The sequence below is a fragment of the Alligator mississippiensis genome, chromosome 4 (genome assembly GCF_030867095.1).
Source record: "Alligator mississippiensis isolate rAllMis1 chromosome 4, rAllMis1, whole genome shotgun sequence".
NCBI lineage: Eukaryota > Metazoa > Chordata > Crocodylia > Alligatoridae > Alligator > Alligator mississippiensis.
The window spans coordinates 216,597,681-216,622,632 of record NC_081827.1 but is presented as its reverse complement, the minus strand read 5'-3'; the positions used below and the strand labels follow the sequence as shown (position 1 = coordinate 216,622,632).

Below are 24,952 nucleotides of genomic sequence, written 5' to 3'. Positions count from 1 at the left end.
ATTAGGTTTTCAAAAGGCCTTAAAGAATTTGGGCATCCAGTCTCCATTGAATTTTAGAGAGACTTGGGCATATATGGTCATCAGGCATCTTTGAAAATTTCTGCCAAAATATGTACGTGCCCTTTATTGATAAATAAACAGATTTTTCCTACAGTGAAAACAGTTCCTTTCATTCCATGCTAATTTTCCATGTTGCTTACTGATATACTGCTTAAAGACAACTTGTACATTAGTTTTTTTTATAGATGAAATATGCCTAAAAATGTGCAAGTTTTTCACTTCTGGTTGCTTGGTTATGGAGGCATAATGTTCAAAGAATGCTCTGAGAGCAGTCCTCTCACCCTTCACACACCTGTTCTGGTGCACAAGGCAGTGGGCAGAAGCATGGCCAACCAATGTGTGTGTCGTGGAGTACAAGATGTTCTGGGAACTGTAGTTCCCTAAAGTGTCAGTGAAAGTCAGTGCTGTCAATGGGGAAATTACTCCCCATTTTTTTGCCACCAAAGCTCATGTTGACAGGGCAAAAAATGCAGTTTTCAGCAGTGAAATATGGAGGTGAGTTCTTCCCCTGCCCTCTCCCTACCCCCCAGCAGCAAACTCCACTGCTGCTCTACAAAACTACAATTCCCAGAATTCCACTACATGCATTACCTGTGTCAGGTACTTCCTGAAGACCTCTGTGCAGGTAGAGTGAGAGGTGGTAGGATGAAGCATTACCTCCCTGTCCTTCTGGCACCCCACCCATAGGCACTGCCTAGGACATGTGCCCTGTTCTCCCACCCCATGTTATGCTAGTGCTTGGACAGATCAACATATACATTTTTACCCCTGGTCGTGGTATAGGTTTTTGTGGTTTTTTGGATCCCAGTTTTTTCATTGCATTGTAGTATTTCTTCTGTTCTTCTGTCATAAAGATGTCTTGACCTCCAAAGTAAAGGAATGAAATCAAAACTGATTATAACCATTTTAAAGGCATAGTCTTTCAAAACATTATTCACATTTGTAAAAGGAACATGACTAAAAGGAAACATATGCTTGCTTTTATATTTTATTATGGAAACAGATTTTAAATGCATTCTTGCCAGGAGATCAAAGGAGACAAATGGCCATGAGCTGAATATCAAAGAATGGGTCTAATTAACCGTTAAGATAATTAGATTTTAGTTTAGGAATTCAGAATATCTTAGACAAGATATAAATATCCTGTTAATCAGGTTATCAAATTCTGTGTTTTTTTATGGTCATAGCATCTTCCACAAGAAGTTTAGCCATCTTTGAGACGGAAAGGGTTCAACCAGTAACTGGTAGACAATTTGTAATATTTCTATCTGAGCTAGTCCTCACCCTTCTATACAAGGTGGACCTTATTTTTGGTAATCATTTAATTCATTCTATGTAGTGCATGCCACATTCTCATATATTACAACTGTAAAAAAGTAATATTACTTTTATAACAGAGATGAAATACTTATCTTCTTTTTTTGCTGGTTGAAGTTATCAATGATGACACCAATGAACAGATTCAGGGTAAAAAATGACCCAAAAATGATAAAAATGACAAAATAAAGATACATGTATAGGTTGTCTTCATACTTAGGTTGGTCCAATACCTACAAATAAATACAATGCAAAATATCAGTACTATCATTTCATGTCAACACTAACTGACAAGCAGCAACTCAGGACAAAAGGCTCTAATACATTTGCCCTGAGATAGTACCACAATGTTTTCTGTTTAAATTAATGTACTTTTATTCTGCTTTAGCTTAATTAAAGTTTTACTATCATTTTACAATAATTTGTTTTAGCAGAATTTTTAGTCATATGGAGGCATTCATTTTTTATTTCATTCATTTTATATATACCTATTTTAGCATAGACTTCAGAGTTTGTACATAAAAAAGACTTTAGTATATGTATAATGCTTACGTTTCTTGAATCGACAGCTGCATACATAATGTCCATCCATCCTTTAAATGTAGCCTGTAAGGAGGACACATTAGCTTAACATCTGTGTAAGATACAGATTCAGGAATACAGCTAGAAGCCAACTTTTAATTGAATTATTTTCAGCAAGTGAATATGGTACCAGGAATCTTTGTACAACTTAAATAGCAAGTTTTATATTTCAAATTACTCAAGTCACTGTTTACCTTATTATTTTGTCTATCTGTGAGCAGTGACATTTAAAGCAAGGAATATAACCAGCTAATATATAATTCCTAATCATCTATTACAAATGATAGCATATAATATCGATGTAATGGAATAAATACTCAACAAATTGAGATGTAAATGCTACATATAACTGAGAAATACTGAGAAACAGCCATCTTAAGTCGATTGCCACCAATGAAGACTGGTGAGTAATCCTGCCTGTCCTATCAGTAAGAAAGGTGGCAACCAAACAGAATAAAGGATTGTTATGAGCTCCAAAGACCTAATTATTTCCCTATCTCTAATTCCCAGTTTGACTCTTACATTTTCAATGGTCAAAAATTATTCTTCCTGATGTAGTGATTTTGTTTTTATCATAGTTATAATTTCACTGTTTTGAGAGACATAAGTTCTCTTATACATAGTTTTTTTCTGGGAAATACTAAGAAGAAAAGAGTATCTTTACCATAAAAGACAAATTTTAAGGTACACACTGGGTACATCTATACTAGATGTCTACTGTACAGTAGATTAATTAGCTGCACAGTCAATGTCTACACATGCACCCCTCTTACTCCACAGCAGGATAGTACTTGTATTTATGAGTACTATCCTGCTGTGGAGTAAACTGCAGCAGCACATGTGTAGACACTGCCTCAGCTGGCTGGGGCATGAGGGTGCTTCACTGCAGGGGCTGCCTTCCAGCTAACCCTGTGCTGAAGGACCCTCATGCCCCATCCAGCCCCCCTACAACACATTGAGCTGAGGGGAGCAGCCCCGGGCTGGCAGACTGACTCCTTGGGCCCTCTGCCTGCTGGGGCTGCTCTGACCCAACTCAATGTGCTGCAGTCCTGGGCACACATTTAAATGGCAATAAACACCAGAATTTATTGCTCCTGAGTTTATTACTTCACATTAATTACTGCCTTTGTAGACACACCCAGTATGTGACAGCTTTCTCTAGATTTCTTCCTTTTTTCTAATCCATATCTGTGTATGCTGTAAAACCTCACAAAGAGATGAGGATGGGCTTCAGATGGTGTTTTACAAAAGAATAATATTGTTCATTCAACTGTTGTTCTCTGTCAGAGCCATCATAGATTACAAAGCACATCTTCGGAAATCAAAGCATTGAGATTTTATTAAAACATGAACAAAGAAGAAATGAAAGGCTGAGATAGTTCTGTATCCGTTTTGTTCCATCTATTATCACTTGGCTCTACAAGGCTTCAGGAATTTTGGTTCCTTCATATTCCTGCCAAAAAGAGAATATGCACAGATCCAAACTCAGAATGGACAAGCCCTCTTCAATGATTAGTGACATCTCCGGTTCCCTGAGGCTTACTGTGCAGTTGTCAGAAAAACAAACTCTGCCCATGCAGCATATCAAGTACAATACAGTTGACAACATCATAACATTGACAGAAGAGAAAAAGTGGAATGTTTTCAAAAAATAAAAGGTCCCTATAGACCGTTCAAGTTTAAAACAGAAAACACCTCTGAAATTTCAGATATGCAGGATTTTCCTGCATATACATTCAAGTGGAGCAAGTTTCATACCTTCACACAGTAAGATTCAATCACACTAACAATTTATGGCATGGTGGTGAAACTCTTAAGTGTCAGGCTGTGTTAGGAGGCAGTTACCCATGAATAAAAGACACATGAAGGTTTGTGAATTGGCTTGAGATTTTAAAGTCAACATGACCAGCTGAAAATCAAATTTGCCACCTTAAGCAATATAGAGTTGGAAAACTGCAGGGTGCTCATAATATGACCCATCTGCTCAGTCTGTTAAGCAGGCATGTTTTTGCATCATGTACAAGCTGCAGGGGTTAGAGGAGTCCCTCCAAAAGATGTCTTTTATGTCCTTTGACCCAGACACATGCTGCTTGAATCACCACTCACGATCTCCCAGGCAGAGTGAAATTATTTTTTTTTCCATTATGCATGCAGTTCTATTTCACATTAACCTGGATTAATTTCAGGGAAGAGAAAAAGGCTAAAATTACAATATTAAAATTAATCTTTTCACATTCCTCATCTTCCAATAAAGGAGCCAATTATAAAACAATATTTAAAAAAATCCTGAACTTTTACGCTGCATGCAGACGAGCATGGTCGTGCAGTATGCACATGCTGCACACTCCGCATGCACATACCAAATGCACATACTGCATATTCAGCTGTTCTTTGCACTGCAAGGTAGCAGTGCGGTGGGGGTTTTTTGGCCCTGGGAAATCCCAGGGTCAAAAAAATCTGTGCAAAAAAAAAAAAAAGTGGAGCGAGGCACATGGGGGCAGTGTGCACCGCCCAAAACCAGAGCCTAGCCAGCAGAAGCCACACTCCAACTGCTGGCCAGTCTTTGAGCAATGGAATAGCTGCTGTTATAGCCCTAGTAGGCCCCAGCAGCCCAGGTAAGGTTCTGGGGCCACCCTGGTTCTGGCCCCAGCCTCTCCTACCATACCAAGGGTAACCTGCCATGTGCCAGAGAGCACCTGGCATAGGCATTCCCCAGGGACAAGTAGCAGCGGCACAGTGTGCCTCTGCTTCTTCTCCCCAGGGAAACAAATGTCCACATTTGTGTGGACACTAGGGGTGTATGAAGTGGGCCATATTTGATTCAGATTCAGGCCAATTCAGAGGATAGTGATTCTATTCGCTGATTCAGATCACTGTCCCAATTTGATTTGGTCAGATCTGAATCTGAAGACTTATGATTCAGAGAATCAGCAATTCGGCCATAGACACAGCTTTATATGTTTTTTCTACATACCTCGAGGTACCAGGTGTGGCTCACAAACACTGAGATGGTAGGGAGGATGGAGCATCCCACAGGAGTGTGCGGGGGTTGGCCCATGTACTTGGTGGTTGACCCAAAAGATTGGCCACAGGGGGATCCTGAGTACCCCCCGCCAGACCCAGAAGGCACCAGTTACTAAGCCAGGAGGGGGGGGGGCAGAAGTAAATCAGAAATGCTTTTGATCCACTTCCAAGTCTGCTGCCGAGTATGATGGGAACTGCCCCCATGCTCCTGTGGGATGCTCCATCCGCCCCACCATCTCAGCATTCACAAGCCATCTGGTACCTTGAGGTATATAGAAAAAAACATATAAAGCTGTGACTATGGCTGAATCGTTGAATCTCTCCAAATAGAATCAGAGGCTTCCAGTTCGATTCAGACAGATTAATAGATCTCCTGATTTGATTCGGATTCAGAGATTCAGCCACCGAATAGGGCCGAATCTGCTCCAAATCAAATCAGCGACCGAAGCTTCGTACAGCCCTAATGGACACGGCCTCAGCAAGTCCATATCAGTATCACTACTACTACAGTAAATGAACTTTGTAGTACTAGGGTCTGTTACACCTTACACTGTGAGGTGCACAAATGTTAATCAGGGTTTGTATTAGCTGGGAGTTTAGAGCAGTCACAGCCTAGTCTAGAATCCTTCTCCGACTGCCCCCCACCTGCACACCTGTGACTTGCTACTAGCTGTGACTTGCATGGTGAGCAGGGGCAGAACTAGGAGCTGTACCTGTGAGTTGCCACTAGAGGGCTGGTGAGCCAGGATAGGCTTCTATCCCTGCTCTATGGGCAGAGGTGAGAGAGATCCTGGGATACGGGAGGATTTAAGCATGGATGACATGTCTGTGGAGAGTGGCCACACCTTAATGGAACAGGAGCTGGGTACAACAAATCAGAGATAATCCTATCCGGGACTGGCATAATTTTGAGATGCAAAATAAGCACTTATAACCACTTTAAGGTGTTAATGTGCAGACGATCCAGGGGTTAAGAGCTCCAAGAGACACCCAAAATTACCATGTAAGAGGGCCCATAGAGGATGTGAACAGGCTTCAGAGTGTGAGAATAAATAAACCCTCTAGATATTAAATGCTACCTTTCTGTAGGAAAAAAAAAAGCTAAAATAGCACCTGTATTCATCACACTAACTCAATTTAGCATTCATTACTTTAGAACATTTTATGTTCCTCAAGAATCGGAGGGAAAAAGAAGAAAAATATACTAGAAAACCCCAACAAAGAGTAGAATTACTGAGTTATGAACTGATTTCTTTCTAGAGTACAAAATTTTCCCTCACCATATTGCTCAGATTTGTATTAATCTTTCACATGAATCATTAGGAAAAAAAATAGTAACAAGAAATTATTAACACTAATTGAGAAGTTAGGTGAGCATAACATGGCTTCTTCACTTCCCAAAATAGAAGCCTCAGCTCAATTACAGAAATGTTCTACTTCAGCTCTATATTGCCTAAGCAATACTTTCATACATATAAAAGAAACACAAGACACTTTACTGAGGTCAGTGGAATCTTATGCCTGCTTGTGTTAGGGCTGAATTTAGCCTATAATCTTTTTTTTCTTCAGGAAAAATTAAACTTTGTTTACACATTTTCAAATCAACCATTTTCATTCTTTTTGAGTAAAGCAATAATGCAAGATTACAATGAAAGGCAAGACACAGCTCAGTATCACTGGGGTACTTAGTATTTCACAACCGATTCCTCAGTCATGCTGGTTTAAATCCAGGGCAACTATGGATTTCAAAGGAGTTGCTTTCAAAGAACCTGATCCAAACTGTTTTGGCTAAAGAGTCAAAGAAACCTAAGAAAACTTTAGGTAGGGGTACATTTGAATGGAATAAAAAAAACATGAAAGGCTTGTTTTAAAACAAAAGCTAAGAAACAGGAAAAAATATTTCACGAACATTTTCATTTTATTCTTTAATGTAAGATACAACAATAAATTATTTTTAATTAATTTCATGTCGGCATTTTATAGCTATCCAAATCTGCTTGGTAGCCCCTGGTTTTATCTTCCACATTTTTTACCTCATATTTCTAAAACTTCTGTTATTTTCCTTTTCATATACTTTATGGCAAAATAATCAACTCTTAACTTTAGAATCCAACCCTGGGCTTGCAAAATTTTACCCAAAGAAATCTCTCCCACCCAAGATTTACTTACCAGAGGAATTCCAAATACTAGACTCCAGGCTTATATCTGTTATGAAAGAGTCATGCCACTCCTCCCTTTCCATCCCTACTTACTGCTGCATGAGAACTGCATGTGAAAAAGGAATTTTTCCAGCAGATCTGTCTCTGTTTTGTTTCTTCTTTTCAGGGTCACAGAAAATCCTCACACAAGTTCAGAACAAAAACAATGATGACAAATCTGCAGATCCACACAGACCAAAACAAGCTGGACTGGATCATAAAACAGAAAGTGTTTCTACACAGAAATATTGAACTAATGGTACCTTCAAAGCTTCCATAGGATGGATATTTAAACTCCACTTAAATCCAATCCCAAAATAGAAAGGATCTTGGAAATCTGTCCTACGGTTTGATCACCAAAGTCCTAAATGATATTGCCCAGGAGTCTATAACACTTTTGGCACATATAAGGAGCCAACATATTTAATACAGAAAATATTTTTGTCTCTGGGTCTCATTTCATGGACATCAAAGAAAGAATAACTTCATTTCTCTCCTCTCCTTAGGAGGAGACCTAAACCACTTCTGCGTGTTCCCCAGAGTGCTGCAGAACAGTGCATCCGATTCCTACCTACACAGTCCTGCTCTGCACACACTGAACTCAGAAATAATACGGTGAAAATCTACTTTTTTAGGAGCAAGAGAATAAACTTTATTGATGCCAAATGACTTCACTGGACTTTTGGAGGAGGTGTTAAGACTGCATGTCTACACACAAACCACAGTAAGCATATCTATTGACACCCATATCTTTGTATCTAGATTCCTTAGGTTCAGTGTTTATCTTTGGTCCCAAGCCAAAAAACCAATTTCTTCCAGTAGCTTTACTTTATTTCAAGTATATTAAAAGACTCCCCCAATTAATATCAGTATTAATCTGTTCCTTTCAGTTGCTTCATAGTCACCTCTCTCAGGAACCTCTCTTGTCCTTCTCTAGAACAAAATGGTCTTAAAATCCTGCCCAGGATTCTGACCTAATTTTTGTATCTAATATTCTTTCTGTATCAATTGGAAGATGGCTTTTATAACCTCTGCTCTGACTAACGAAGCTGTGTGCCCTAAAAAGCTATCATCCTGAGTCATGTCCTTCATCATGCTCTTCCATTTACAAAAGCAAAAATCCCATTGAATGTCAGCTACATTTGAGTTCCTAGCTCCTTTAGGCACTTTTTAAAATCCTTCTTCCCTCCCACTAACAGGATCTCATTGTTAGGTTTACAGATCAGTATTATCAATTTATCACTCACATCTGCAAAGGTGTAAGTCTCCCTGTCCAGTCTAGAGAAACAGAAGACACTCTTTGGTCAAGGAGTGACACAAAACACAGGTATATGAGATCACTTCTATGCTTACCACAACTAGAAAAAAAAAGGACGTACCAGCCAAGTTCCACCCACAACTCGAGCTCTCTGTTGCTGAGATTCAAAAATGAGGCACTACTCACACTACATGGTACAGATGTTCAAAATATGATCAGGCCTGCTCTGTTGGATTCCTCAGGCCTGGCTCTCCCTCACATGAGGTTTGGGTATGTCCAAGGGCATAACTGGATTAAGCCATGAGGAAAGTAATTTCATACCTATGATTTTAGATCAGTCACAGGATGATTTTAAGCATTTAAGTTTTTGTTTAAAGAAGTATTTTTGGAAAATTTAAGGGAAAAAAACCCAGAAAAGAGTAGCTTAAAAATATAACCCACATACAAACTGGCACTGTGATTTCTTCTTGAGTCTGCAGAGATGCTCTTGTGGAAGGAGGAGCTGAAGTCAAGAGAGCCAGAAAGGGATAAACCTAGCCCTATCTTTACTCCTGAACAAACCAAATTCCTATTGGCCAGAGATCCCGAGGAGAGCTGGTGAGGGTTTGGTGGATGTCTTACTGAGTTCTGCTGGATTGGCTTCAACTAAGTGGGGCTTATACTGGCCCCAGACACTGTTCCTTCTTGCTACCCTAACGGCTGTATATATATAAAAAAAGAGGGAATAGTGTGTTGGTGCTCTCTTGAGTTCAGTACATTGATCCCTAATAAAACAGTTATGCATACCATAATGTAAATGTCGGTAATCGTGCATTTTAGACACAAGCCTACTTAGATGAATGCAGCAGTTCACAGTTCTGAGTTACTGTTTAGACTCTCCACAGACAGGTCAACATGACTATATCAGGTTATGCTCAATTCATGTTTTTAAAGTTTTTCATTATTTTCTTCATAGCCAGAAAAATGGAGTCTGCTTTTTTTTTAAATAAAAAGTGCGAGTGCAGAAACTAAAAACAGCATCAGAAAAAGAAATGGTGCAGATTCCATAAAACCCAGATAAATTAAAGCCCTACATCTTTTTTGCTGCAGTTAATTTCATATTAGGCTGCTAGATTTTCCAGAATACAGCAAAACTGCTAACTCTGTAAGACCACAGTTTTCTTCTGTCAGAGACAAGCTTGCACTTGAGTGCCGCTAGAGTGCCGTAACCTCCTCCTTGCATTAGGTGTCCTCTCCTTTCTTTCTTTCTTTGCTTCAGTTTGTAGTAAGCACTTCTATTTGTTAGCTGGTATGGAAACATCAGGGAGTTTAAATATATATAAATGAGTATAAATGAGTCTGTCTATTTTTTTTTCCTGCTTTACCTACTTCTCAATCTACTGAGGAATTACTTCTCAGATCACATAAATCTGCACTGGTGGCAGCCGAATAATTGGAAAGGGAATTTCTTACCTGGGAATTTTTTTCTGTAACTTAGTTACACCAAAGTATATTTATGCCTTTCAGAAATTATAACATCCAAATAGTTCAAGTTGCATAGTACTATTCCATCTTATGACTGGAAATTTGCAAAGCTGGAAGGCTTGGGGGAGGTTGAAAGGAACAAAGAGGGAGGGACTAGGAGTTACTCTATATGAAGCCACAAAACATTTCTCCTGTTATTACAAGTTTCCATCTGCTGGCTAATGTGAAAGAGAGGAATTATTCTTTAGTGTACCGGTGTTACTAAGTTACAGAAAAAAAATAACAGGTAAGAATTTCTCTTTAAGTGACACACAGTTGGAAAAAAATGCTTTTCACTATTACATGTAAGCTATCAGAAGTATATAAAGAGTGATCACTTACTACTTGAAGTAAAGAAAGATACCCAAATCCTACATTATCAAAGTTTACTTTCACATTTTTCCATCGAGCACTTTGATTGGCGTCTATGAGTTCCCGGCACTGACTATAATTGTTGATTACTTCGACTTCAAACCTTTCATCAGTTGTGGTGTTAACACAGTAGTAGAACTTCCCAGCAAACAGATTTACTCCCATGATGCTGAAAATTAGCCAGAATATAAGACAAACGAGAAGCACGTTCATGATGGATGGAATTGCTCCTAAAAGGGCATTCACAACCACCTGGTACACAAATACAGGGGGAAAAAGAAAAGAGTATAAGAATATTTATAGAATATATACTGTTTTATCAATGCTTTATCAGTCTAAGCCTTAATTAAAAGCTAATGCTAATACTGTTAATACAATAAATTAATAGCAATAGTGTTACTCTAATTTACATAAAGTTATCACATACTGAATGGAAGAACAAAAAACCACAAAAACTAAAATATCTAAATGGAAAACAAGACTAGAAAACCTGGTGATGGTAAGATGAAGACTTACGTTCATGTGTTCTATAAAAAAGAGATAAGTATAAAATATAAATACAAAAAATTAAAATAATCTAAAAATGCCATAAATTAGGTCATATAAACTTAAAAAAAATATTCGCACCATGTAAATTTGAAAAATATACCTTTGAAATTAAAACAGAAAACAAGGATATATCTAAAAACTATGATCTACATTAAAGGTATTATTCAAGATTCATATACATATCTTTATTGTCTTATTGATCCATGCAATATAACTACAAAGATTAATTTCTTTGTATAGGAAAGCAAGACAGTTTTGCAACATGTGTTTATTTGAATCAACATAGTTTATTTCAAGCTCCAGTCTTATTATTTCATTTATTGAGTTTAATTCATTAATACCCTTCATTTATCTAAGCAAAATTAAGGGAAAATTCAGGATTTTAAAATTTATTTATAGCTAATTGCCTGTCCAAGTCCCTGGAGGCAAGATGTCACAGTAGTAATTTACAGCAGAAATCAGATCTTTTTTTCCTAATGTCCTGGAGCCTGTTACGTGTCTGTCAAAGCTACAAACGATTTTGGGGACTGTGTTTGGTTGAACAGCTAAGCCAATGATTTTCAATCTTTTTAGACTCAAGACACCCCTCCATAACTTTTGTAAATCAAGCAGCAACCCATTTCAAAAACTAAAGTATTCATTACTGTGATTACCCTTCGTGCAGAGGGGCCAGGGAGTGGGGGTAGGGGACCAGCCAGACAAGGAAAGCCTGAACCTGCCCTTATCCACTTCAGGGGTGGGCAAAATGTGGCCCAGGGCCCAGATGCAGCCAGCCAGGCCATTTTATCTGGCCCGCGGGCCCCTAAAGATTTAGAAAATTAATATTTATCTGCCCTGGGCTGCCTGTGATGCTGCCCTCAGTGGCTTCCCAAAACTCAGTAAGCAGACCTCTGCCCAAAATAATTGCCTGCCCCTGACTTATCTCCTCACACTTTCTGCTGCCCACTTCAAAAGATCTTGTGACAATCCCGGGTGCTCCTACACCCTGGTTGAAAATCACAGAGCTGATCAGTGTTCCTATATACCTGATAACAAATCTGCTCATTTACTATTAGATATATCTTTTTAATTTTGGCTTTGTCCCATAATTTGAAATTAAAAGGGGCACTATAAGAAATAAATAACATATCCACTGATGACCTGCTTCTCAGTCATTCCAATTCTGAGGCAGCAGGAATACAATTGGGTTTGGCAAGGCTTATGAAGATTTTACCTTTTTTTCTACATCAGGTTGTGGACTTTCCCATCCCAGGGTAATTTAGAGCAAACTCCGAACTGCCAAAATGTATATCCACTTCCCACAATTTTTGTAGGTCCTGAGAAGCAGAGGTTATTTTCAGGGAATCATATCTGGATACTTTAAGACCCCTTTCTATTACAGAGTGGCATAAAAGGCTAGGGACAGAAATTACACAAACTGATATGAGTGATTGGAAACTGGTTCAAATCTGTAACACAAAAGAAGTTCAGTGCACATAAACCACTTCAAATAGCTGAAACCAGTTTAAGATAAACCTGGATGGATGTAGTATCAAATTTAACTGATTTAGGTTATATCAGGTTATTGAACTTCTGTCCCAGATCCCTTCCAAATTCATGTTACCATACAGTCCCCTAGCCTCCCAGGGTGCTTTGAATCTCCCCTGCAATCCCCGCCCCCTTCCCTTGCAGGGTGGGTGGGCTAACCTTGGCCCAAGCTATCTGCTCCAGCTGAGCAGGGAGGCATGCTCTAGTTCCCCACAGCTTCTGACCTGGGCCACTTTAGGTATTTGGCTGCACTTCTGCAATCACAACTGGCTGTTCACTGCTTATCAGTTCAATCTACACAGCTTAGACTATCCTGCAAAGATTTAATTTATTCAGCCTCAGGTTTTTTGACTGTCTGTACTTAGCCAAAGAGATAATATTATAACTAAGAATCCAGCATTATCATTCTATCAATTTTGATCACTAAAACAACCAATAGTGAACATATTTTAATGATTTTTATCTTCTGTGAAAATTGTGATGTATGCTTGCTTTCTTAAAATTCCTATATTAAAAAAATGCAATGTTCTTGCAAAAATATCTGATTACCCTAATCATATGTTTCATTTAATGAAAAGGTGAGACTAAATTGAAATAGTGAGACTACATTTCTGAACACTAGTACTTCCTTCTCCAGAGACTGAAACCAGAGTTGTAGAAAACAGGGACTTTATTCCATCTAGTAGGAAAAGTAAATCTTGTTGAATTGGTTGAAGAGACTGAGAATAAAATTAAAATTATGAACGCAAGAATTGGGGAATTCTTAACTGTTTGAATTGGTCCGTATCACTATTGGTGCTAAATTCATGTTTGAAACTCTAGGTCTGCTGGTGCCTTTGCAATTATTGCATGCAGGTATTACATGGATATTCTCCAGGATGTACAATATTTCTCTTTACCCCTCCATATACAATTTAATATTTCTGTAGAAACCTGAAAAATACACATATACATATATATAGACATATATATACACACATATGCATATGCATCTATATACACATATACATATACAAATCAGAAGTTCCAAACTCAGAATGATTTTGTTTTTGTGAATCAAGTTGTCATCACAGGCAATGGATTAGCAGCCCTGGAGACATACTGGACCACAGAACAGATTCAGGACAGGCAGCAGACTACTAACAACAATGGGTGTTTATAGATGTGCTCCAGGAGTGTGTGTGGGGGGGTGCTTTAATTAGAGCAGCTCCAAGAGCCACTCTAATTAAAGCACCTGGAGCATCATGTGTAGCAGTATCTCCACACTGAAAAATGGCTGTCAAGCAAGCTTTAGTTAAAGCGCCCCATCACCATTTTTCAGTGCGGGAACACCGATACCTGTGATGCTGGAGTCTGCTGAAGTGCAGTAATTACCATGCTCCAATAGACTCAATTAATTGAGTTTGCTCCGACGAACTCTAATTACAGCACGTCAGACCAGCCTCGTTGCACGTGTACAGGCACCCAATGATTGAAGTCACAAATGAAAAAACTGTTAATACATAATAGTGGTAAAAGAAAAGTTTCTACTTTGCTATCAAAATAATCTTGCATCTTCAGAGCGCAATTCAGTCTCTCTTGTGGTTGCCAACAAGGAATTTCTTGGAATAAAAATTGAACTGTTTCCACCAACCCATTCCGTAGAGGTTACTAAACACCCACCAATGGTAACAATTTTTGTCACTACTGACCTGGCCTGGATGCAAACTGGTGACCTACAGATGAAAGGTTTTGCAGCCTACTACCAACCCCTTAAGCTATCCAGGACCCCTAGATGTGCTATTAAGAAAATAAAATAAAATAAATTTTTTTAGATGTTTTTAGTGCCCACAATGAGCCCTGCCCAGCATATCCTGTTAGGCTGCTCACATGTTTCTAGGTCTGTTTCTATAAACTTGTGAGAATTTCTTTAGTATTTGCATGTCTATAACACAAGTAACATGTAGAGAAGGAAACAAATGGTTTTCTTTCTTTCTTGAATGAAATATATTAGGGAAATCTGGATATTACCTTACATAATATATACTGTGTGTACATGTGTGTATTAATATACATATATCATGTGCTTATACACACAAGTGTAATGATAAATAAAATATGTTTAAAAAGAGAAATCAATACAGATACAACTCTTTACTAGTTAAACAATGTAACAAATAAAAAAGTATCAGCAACCTTTCATGAGGTATGTTTTGCAGAGGTAGAACACAATTTTGACAATCATATTTCATAGTGATGCTCCCTCTTCACAGCTGAGTCAGATATACTATATTACAAGAGATGTTTCTATTCAGACAAGCGGTTGTTCTTTCCTGCTTGCCTTCTTTGATTTCTTGTTCTTGGACTAAAGTCCAAAGCCCCATCTGAAACTACAGTTGTAGAAGAGCATGTGCAAACCTAAGTTTAAGCTACTTGTGCCCTCTCTTAGTTTCAGGGCTGGTTTTTTTTGGTCACTGCCTAATTCCCATGAGCAAATTAGAGAAATCTCAGGTTGCTTCACTTTCCCCTTGCTTCCTATGCCCCCAAATTCATGTTATGTCAGCCAGGTAGTCATTGAAGCAAAAGGACACCTTGGCCATGCCCCCTGCACAAAGTGTAATGGTTGGGATGGAATCAGAAGGGAGCTGTGCCAGTATAAATGCTGCCATGGTAACTCTATGCCAGCCAATGATCTTGCTATTCAGGGGGAGGTTGGCAATGGTAAAAGAAGCTTTCTGTTAGCTGAGTGGTGCAAAACCACCCTAGTACAGCTTGGAATCTCTCTCCACTGAATTTGACAACTCCCACATTCTCTAGCTTAAAAGTCTAGCAATTTTCATAAAACTATAATTACTATTTTAGTATAGTATTGCCTGGAGTCCTAAATCAGATCAAGGTGCTACTGTTCTCAAGCCTATACAGACAAAAAAAAAAAGCTCCTCTTTTAAACAGTTTTCATTCTTACTTTAAAACCAGACATAACAGGTTGATGAAACAACCTGTGTGGTAGGGGGCAGGGAAGATGAAATGGAACAACAGTAATAGATGAATGCTCTTTCCACCAGCTGTCTAAGTGGACCACTTGCCTAGCACTTATTGGCAAGCACTTAAACATTTTGCAAGTATCATGATAGGAATGAGTCTTACGGTGGGGTTGAAGGATCATGTGGAAGTATCTTTACACATTTTTAAATCAGTATGTATATTGTTTTATTTACTATAATTTACCTGAAATAAATCACCTATCAATTCATAATAGGAATGTTTGAACTGAAGGCAGAGGTAAAGGATAGTGAGGGTATTTGACTACGCCAGAATTCATCCAGCTAGAACCCAGGGCTCCCTCCTATTTTGGACAGCGTCTCTCTAGCTTGTTCTCTTCCTCCTGTTTCTATATATCTTCCTCTCCTCAATGCTTAGTTGCCAACTTCAAGAGAAGTGCTAGAGAAGGTAATTCATAACTTGCCACCTGATGGCTAGAACACTTTTCTGAAGGCTGTACTTCAAACCTCCCCCAGGGTGGGGAGGGAGCAGAGAGGCCTAGAACCCAGGTCTCCTGCTCCCTGGGCAAATGCCTGAACCACTGCATTAGTGGTGTAAAATATGCACTTCCTCCTCTGATCCCCAACATTCACTAGTCAGTTTTTTTACAACTACAATTTTGGGACTATAAATTTAGTTTATAGTTTTATAAGCATTACATAAGACTATAAATAAGTTCACCCTGCCTTACATGCATACCACAATGAACTTATTTCAGCACAGCCCCACTGAGTATGCTCAGCAAATGTACACACTTGCACACCCAGAGCTGAATCATAAACTCCGCAGTTACTCAGCTTCAAATGCAAAGAAGAATTTCAGGACTCAGCATGGCAATGTATTATAACTGCATCATTCCAGTTAGTCATTTGGTTCTTGTACCCAAGTGGTTCTCAACCTTTTTATTCTTGAAGCACCAACTAGAACATGCCAGTTCTTAGTTTTCACTCTTTTTTGACTGCAGAAAAATAATAGTAATTTTTCTGTTGCAAAAACCACAACAGGTTGGAATGTTTTTAATAATATGGATTCTTATTTGAAATTTCTGGGTTTATCTTGTGAATTATATTTGCATACCTAACAGTGCTAACATTGTGAGGCACCTGCAGCACCCTTGAAAAGATCTCAAGGCACTCCAGGGTGCTATGGCACCCTGGATCAGAATCACTGCTGTGCACTATTCACCTATTCTAGTACAGATGCAGGCCAGACTCCTTGGCAAGTGGAGTTAGCATCAATGTCCCTACCAAAGTAAGGGGTGCCAAAAGCCTCCGCACAACTAAGACTAGTTAATTATGTCTGCTCTGACACCACAGAATCTTCTAATCCATCCCAATATTAACTTGTTTTTTCAATGGGTTGGAAGGAAGGAAGGACGGATGGACAGACAGACAGATAGGCAGACGGACAAACACATCCCCACCCCCTTCCCTCTCTCACTCTTTTCAGAAGCTGGCTAGAACTAGTAGTTCTGAATTGACCCATGACAAGTAACATTAAACAAGGCTAAAGTAGATAAATAAAATGTACCAGGCTGATCCTATAAGTAGGACCCTTAGAACATTTATACACATCCCCTGGGAGTGGGGGGGGGGGGGGAGAGGAGGGGGTGGGGCTTTAATTAGAGTGGCTCCTGGAGCATCATGTATATCAACATCCCCTCACTTAAAAGCAGCAGTAGAGGTGCTTTAACTAAAACTTGTTGATTGAGCTTTTGTTAAAAGCACTCCCGCCACCATTTTCAGTGTGAGGATGCTGATACACATGAACCTGGAGTCTGCTGGAGTTCAGTAATTACCATGCTCCAGCAGACCTCTATCGATCGATACATGTGTATAGGTGCCCTAAGGCCTTGCATCTTTTCTTTGATCAGTTGATAAGGGTGCGGAAAATAATTTGCCCTTCCATCCCCATGGACTATTAGGTAGAATTAAAAGTGCACCTTAAATGGGGATGAGTATTTTTTCATTCCAGACTTGGTCAAAGAAAAGAATAGCTAAACCTGTATTCTGTGCTCAAGTAATCTTTGATTCTGTGACTTATCTTTGTTTTATTATACAGAAGATTTACCAATCTACAGTTGTCACTTACAGATATAACTGAGTAACAAAATAGCATTACCTAAAACCTGATTAAACTGTGCAAGAATCAAGTACCAGCAAAGACCTTCCCTTAAGAAATGTACCAGGATTTTGAAAATTACCATGCAGGAGAACACTGATCTGGCCATCATCAAGTTTTGGTATAGTGGACAATAGTGTTGAGCTGTCAGTACACATGATTGCAGAAATATAACTTTTTAGAAGATCAAGGATTTCCAGTATTCTGAAAAAAATTCAGGACTCAGCATGGCAGTTGAGGTGAGAGAGTTTGCTATAGTATGGCAAAAAGTGCTACCTGGTTTTCTTAGGGGTCAATTTCTTACTTTTTCTGCCACAGACCAAAAAGGGAATCACATCCCTGAAACAAACCACTGGTTTGAGGGCACCATTACATCCTTGGTCAAAACCCTTACTATGAGCACTAGCAGCGGTAGGTATAGGATGCTCCCCACCATTAATTCATTTTTTCCAAACATCAACGTCCAAACAGTTGTAAAAAAATGTCGATACTAGCAACTACCCAGTATCCTTTTGCTGAAGGGAGATTTTGAGTTTTTTAGCTATGGTCACTTTGACACATGGATTTGGACATCATTCAGTAGAGAGATTTCTGAAAGCTGAATCTTATAGCCCTAATATTTACACCCTCCCTAAGAATGCTTTTAGGAACACAGTCATTATATTAGGAAAAGATATAGTGGAAATGTAATTCTTCATAGCAAGGAGAATCATCAAGTCAGTGCCATAAGGCACAAGAGTGAAGGAGTTTTATTACAGATCTTTTCAACTTACGTAGTTCATGTTGCTTTAATCACCCTGAATCATAGGCCTTTCAGTCACTATTTCCCCAAAGGAACAGAAAAAAAGAAATCAAGGTGGGAGTCACGATGTCCCTCTTCTGAAGGAAGCAACTGGTTTTCTATGCTGAACTCTGTAGAAGTTTAGAGCTACACATGGATAATAACCAAGGACCAGGTGTATTTTGGATGTAAGAGGACAGCAGTTAAGTAATAATTTTTTATGTTTATAATGTATTTTGTCTTTTGGGCTGGCATTAATCAATGCTGCTTGGCAGTGATTATGTCCTAACAACACTTATTGGTAGTGCACATGGTCTGCTTTATTGCCCAACTGATCAAAGAGAGCAGAATGAAGTGGATGCAAAAATCACTACAGATGTTCACTGATATCACAGTGTTGTTGAAGGAACAGCTTTGAGACTGATGATAAACTACACTTTGTTCATCATACAAATGGTGTACAGAGGAGGTCTGTCAGATTTAGTTCAAATACTTACTGCTCCAAGGCAAGATTCAAGGCATCATGCTTCTGGCAGAAAGATTTTTTTTCACAGTTAATGGTGTCAGCTTGGCTTACTGCATAAACAATAAGACTTATGGGTGTAAGTCTGTCTATTATAGGACCCACAGCAAGACAATCTCAAGGGACCACCACGTTCAGTATAAACAAGAAGGAATAGGAGGTCGCATGTCTTGTGTTAAAAACTTTGCAAGAATGACATCAGGCTGTCTCTCACAAGGTATTGTCCACTACTTACCTAACTGGAAAGGGGAACACAATTGCAGACAGACTGGTTATCTGATTCCCTTCCAGCCTCAGGGCCCTCATCTTAACAGTCTGACTCCTGACAAAGTGGATCTTCTCCAGAGGCCTGGTGTTTCTGAGTCTTGGAAGGAGTCTACCAAAAGGATTTATAAATGCAAGTTGAATACGTTTTTTTGGTGTAGTACAAACAGGACCTCACAGTTCCCTTTAAATGTTTTTAAAAAAACCCTATTTGACTGAATTTTGCCTGTCTTCTTTGTAGACAAATTACATTCCCACATTTTTTTTCAGTCTGCCACATACTCATGGAAGGACCAGTGACATTGACTGGTTCATGCAGCCCTTGGCAGATTTCAAAAGCCACACATCATAAAATTAATTTCCTCCATGAGAAGGACTTCAGCTCACACACTGAGTATTTGTCAGCACCTAGAGACAGATCTACACAATACCAAGTGTTAACCTATGACGTGTGGTATTAAAAAAATAATCGTCTTAGATTCCATCCAAAGGTGGTGATGACAGAATAATGATGTCTGCCTACTCAAGCTGAATGGTGATAAGTCCTTAATGTGAAATAGATGCTTTAGGAAATTGACCTGTTTTTTTTCATGATGCCAATTCACTGGACCATCCTTAAAAGAATCATGTCTAAATTACTACTTGATTGGTTGCATTTTCTTATTGTAATGACCCTAGCAGGTTTGCACTTAGGAGTTGTACAGTACTTGTAATATTTATTATAATATCATTTAAGATATCTTTCAACCTACTCAAATTCCAAGACTGAGAATCCTGTCATAACTGTATTTTGAAGAAGGGGAAATTATCTGTAATTTTTCTTCTTTGAAGATAACACTCAAGATTTTTACTTATGTTCTTCCCTCACAGTTTGGTAATTCTGTGTTTGATGCTTAGATTTTTTTTCCCTATACCTGGAAAACACTGTATATTCTTATATACAGCACACCCCAAAATATAACACACTTCTTGTTTTTGAAAGGCAGAATGAAGAAAAAAGATGTTTCCAGTGTTATAGCTGCATAGAGCAGGGGCAGAACCTAATCTTTAGCTGACTCACCCTCCTTCTTAGTGTAACAGAAGCAGCTAGCAGACTGCAAAAATTGCCCTATGAAAAGTTAGCTTGATTAGTGGAACATCAAAACAATTAAAAAGGAAAGGCAATCATTAGCATCTGTGGAATGAAGAACAATGATCATTAAGTTAACTGAATCCCTCAATTTTATACATTGTTATAAAACTGGAAGTCTGTGGATTTCCCAAAGTGTGATAAAATAGGGTTGAGTTTTTTAGGAGCCAGGGGCCTCAGAAAGCATGAGCAAATTACTCTAAAATAACTACTTGAATCATGAAATGAAAATAATAGAGACATCTAAAAGCAAACCACCCATCTTAGGGTGCCTGCAGAAAAAGGCAGTAATACCTCATCATCCATATAACCAAAGCAGCAAAAAGATCTAATAGACATTTTATCTTCAGCTACTGTCAGTTCATCCATCCATGGAACCAGCACATGTCCAGAACTAGTCCAAATTGACAAGGGTTAAATAAATATGAGACATCTAAACTTCTTAGTCACCCTGCTACCATCTTTTCAATGATCTTATGCAAAAATAGCCTAATGTGTGCTGGATGATAACTGGTCAGGTTTGTCAACATCTATTTACAACACCTTTGCAACAGAACAATCTGCTGCCCCTAAGTGAAATGCCTTCCAAAAAATATGCCCAATTTTTGCTCATTTGCTCTTGCCTGCCAAATACAATACGAGTTACCATTGTGGAATGAAATTCATCCAAGTTACAGCAGAGACTTTCTTGAAAGTTAAGAAAATATATTGCCATGCTATGAACTTCAAAACATTTCCATATGGTTCCAGTTCAGTCTAAATTCAAAAGATTTTCACATAAATATACACACATCTACATTTATATCATACATACATATATATATATTTGGTTCATTTCTAGGTATTAAATTTTTAGGTGAAATATTTTAATATTTTTTAAAACCTAACTAGTGTTATAGTGTTAACTATTTTGTATTTCACTAAAGATAATTGTTTTTATGGGCCAATTTTATAATTCATTGGTATGGTAAGCCTCTGCTTTCTGGATAGTTAAACCACATCTTAAGTCTAAACATCATAACTCGAAACCAGTTTTCTCATAGGAACCATGTTATAAGTGGGGGATCGGTTCCTTTATGATGCTGGATACAGCTGTGTCCAGCTGGTCAGTCTGTTGTGCTGGAAGGGGAGAGGGAAGGGAAGGGAAGGGAAGGGAAGGGAAGGGAAGGGAAGGGGTGTGTGGGGGGGTGCGGATCAAGGTTCCCAGTGGTGAGGAAGGAGCTGGGGCAAGTTGCTCGTCTGGTGGCTCCTCCCACTGATCCAGGAGGGCATAGGGGGATGTGTCCCCGGATCTGCGTAGAGCAGGGTGGGTGGAGCCAGGGCTGCACCAGGCTGCACTGTGAGTGGGGGCTATAGATTCATAGATGTTAGGGTCAGAAGGGACCTCAATAGATCATTGAGTATGACCCCCTGCATAGGCAGGAAAGAGTGCTGGGTTCAGATGAACCCAGCCAGATGCCCATCTAACTTCCTCTTGAAGACCCCCAGGGTAGGGGAGAGCACCACCTCCCTTGGGAGCTCATTTCAGATTTTGGCCACTGTGAAGAAGTTCCTCCTAATGTCCAGTCTAAATCTGCTTTCTGCTAGCTTATGGCCATTATTTCTTGTGACCCCCAGGGGTGCCTTGGTGAGTAAAGCCTCACCAATTCCCTCTGTGCCCCCATGATGAATTTATAGGCAGCAACAAAGTCTATGCTGTCCTGCAGTTTGCTAGGGCAGGATGGGGCCACTGCACTGCCTCTGGATAAGTGGTACACAGCAGTGGGAGCTGCCCCCACCCTCCTGGCAAGCCACAGCTCTGTCCTGCACCCACCTTGCCCCGGCTGGGCAAGCAGTAGCAGGGCATGGACATATGCCCCCAGATTGGTGTGGGTGGAGCAGGGGCTGCTCCACGCTGTGCTCTGGGTGGGTGGTGGGGCCTATAGCCCCCCCATAGCTTCTGCTCTCCTGCCCGCCCGGCCCTGCCCTGTCCCACCACCTGTCCCGATTTGGGGGCACACTCCCCCCTATGCCCTGTTGCCACTCGCCCAGCTAGGGCAGCAGGCATGGGATGGAGCCATGGCTTATTGTGGGGGGGGGGGGGGCGGGACAGCTCCCACCACTGCATGATGCTTATCGAAAGGAAAGGCAGCAGAGTGGCCCCAGCTGGGTGAGCTGTGGGAGGGCACAGCCCCCACTCACAGCACAGCCTGGTGCAGCCCTGGCCCTGCCCACACCACCTGGCACAGATCTGGGGGCACAATCCCTCCCCATGCCCTCTCAGAGGGGCAGTGGGAACTGCTGGATGAGCAACTTGCCCCAGCCCCAGCCCCTACCTCACTGGCCTTGATTTGCCACCCCCCCCGCCACACCCTTTCCCTTCCTCCTCCCCTTCCACCACAACAGACTTACCAGCTGGATGCAGCTGTATCCAGCATCGTAGTCGAAACCCATGTTGGAAGGTCGAAACAGGGTGTCAGTTTATAAACATCTTAAGTGCCATTGGTTGTAACTTGAAAAGTCAAATACCGCCTATACACACACACACACACACACACACACACACACACAAAACCTGGGAATGCAACCTATTAGTTTATTATCTTACAAAGACATGTGGTACAAAAAAGAAAAGCACATGTAATGAATATTGTGCTTTGTTTAACAACCAATTCATGCTAGAAATCCATCCAGGAAACTAGAGAGTTATACAATTTTCAAACTGAGCAGAGTGGAATGAATAGGTCATACAGAAGTTTAAACAATAGTAGCTTGAGGGTTGATCAAATTAGCCAGAACTATTAAATAGATTAGACCCAAACCAAGCAGGACTGTCCACTCAGGGGGAAATTATTTTGATGGTTCTATTAAAAGCTAAGGGAGTGTGGCCAGGTAGACCAATTTACTCTCTCACAGTTAGCCTTCCAAGGATGGCTGAGGCATTTTGGTATGAAAAAGGGAAAAAACTAGACTGCTACTGCTCAAGTTATGTCTGATTTGTGGATAAATGGAGGGTTTTAATCTGACAGTCAGTTACCTTACATATATGGCAAAGTATGAGTGTCTGACAGAATTTACCTCTAACTAGTACATAATCACAAGGAACAGCTAAATATATTTGTGATATAAAAAACTACAGATTTTCTTTTTTCTTTTAAATATTCTCACAAACTCACCTTTGCTGAATAATTTTCTTGGATGCCAAGTGCATATACTCTGTGCTTAATGGGCTATTTGAACTATAATTATGTGAGCTACAAAATAAAAAAAAAACATTTTGAAAAATATCCAAACAATTTGAAGCATGGGTAAAGGTGGAGGTAAAATCTCATTCAACCAAACTATTTTTCCACCCCTCATACTAGCCCTCTCAAGTGCAGAGAAACGGAGGTATATAGAAGAAAATTACAAAAGTTGAGAGAGAATATGGTAAAATATGAGGAAAAAAGTTACAAAAGACTAGTAAAGAGAAGAATGAATTCTATTAATGTTTCAAAAGTGGTAACAGGCACATATACAGACCAAGATGTAAGAGAAAACAGAAAGGCTGGGGGTTCTAGATGGTAAGATTTAGGATAAGACCTGCTTTTTGTGTACGACTAACACTGAACTAAGGAAAGTATTAACAGAGACATTGGAAAAAGGTCATAAATTAGAAGCAGGAATTCAGTTTTAGAAAATCTGGGCGGCAATTCAGAAAAGACTGAGAAAAGATAGGCAGGTAGATGGGAGACGACAGAATTAAAGAATGAACTGATTTATACAAAACTGAGTCTTAATCTGCACAACAGTGACATCGAAAGTTGAAGCTAGCAAGTGGTTTCAGAGAGGGAAAAATCAGCTCCACCCAAATACAATACAATCATTTGTCCTTTTATTGAAGTGCTGTGTCACTGGAGAAGAACTATGGGCTACTAATTTGGTATACTACCTCAGGCAGTAGCATATACCTTCAAAGGAAGCAGATAAAATGAAAACACATACATAGAAACTTCAATAACACACACGGTATTTTTGCACTTTCTAATTCCAGTTAGTTCTGTTTATTCCTTGAAGTATAGCCACTTGATGGCTCTTATAATATTTAACCTAGCTAGTATAACTGTTGACTCTTCTTCTCCTTCATATCATTGTCTAATCTTTATTCTGAATTTAACTAATTTGGTAAGTTTAATAAAAACTTGAGGTTCCCAGGACAACTATAATTCTGTTTTTTTAACACATATTCATTACCTCATTAAGGAGTAACATAGAAATAGATTTGTTTATAGATTGCATGACATGATATGGCATGTTATCTGCCAAGCAGCATGTCAGATTGGCCAGATTTATGAAATAATACAAATATTGTAAATTCATATGAACACATAAACAGAATAATTAGTTGATATTCATAGATTCATAGATGCTAGGGTAGGAAAGGACCTCAATAGATCATTGAGTCTGACCCCCTGCATAGGCAGGAAAGAGTGCTGGGTCTAGATGACCCCAGCTAGATGCTTATCTAACCTCCTCTTGAAGACCCCCAGGGTAGGGGAGAGCACCACCTCCCTTGGGAGCCCATTCCAGACCTTGGCCACTCTAACTGTGAAGAAGTTCTTCCTAATGTCTAGTCTAAGATATGGGAGTTCTCTCAGCATTTCCTAACTTTTGAAAATTCAAAGACAAAACCTTTATCTTCCTATGGCACTAAAATAGTGTTTTTGCACTTAATTTATTTGCTTTTTATTTTTTTAAAGATACT

At 39.4% G+C, this 24,952-nt stretch overlaps 1 protein-coding gene across 2 annotated transcripts in view; it reads right to left on the bottom strand.

Moving 5' to 3' along the window:
- LOC102572122 (sodium channel protein type 1 subunit alpha) overlaps positions 1-24,952 on the bottom strand; it is a 177,411-nt gene that overhangs the window by 5,537 nt on the left and 146,922 nt on the right. Inside the window, exons 22-25 of one of the 2 annotated variants that reach the window (XM_019480413.2) lie at positions 10,285-10,566; positions 1,930-1,983; positions 1,473-1,610; positions 827-931 (exon numbers count right to left, since the gene is read on the bottom strand). In XM_019480413.2, coding sequence (XP_019335958.1) covers positions 827-931; positions 1,473-1,610; positions 1,930-1,983; positions 10,285-10,566 — 579 coding nt within the window. The remainder of the gene's footprint in view (positions 1-826; positions 932-1,472; positions 1,611-1,929; positions 1,984-10,284; positions 10,567-24,952) is intronic. The other variant, XM_059727323.1, reaches the window with a different exon arrangement.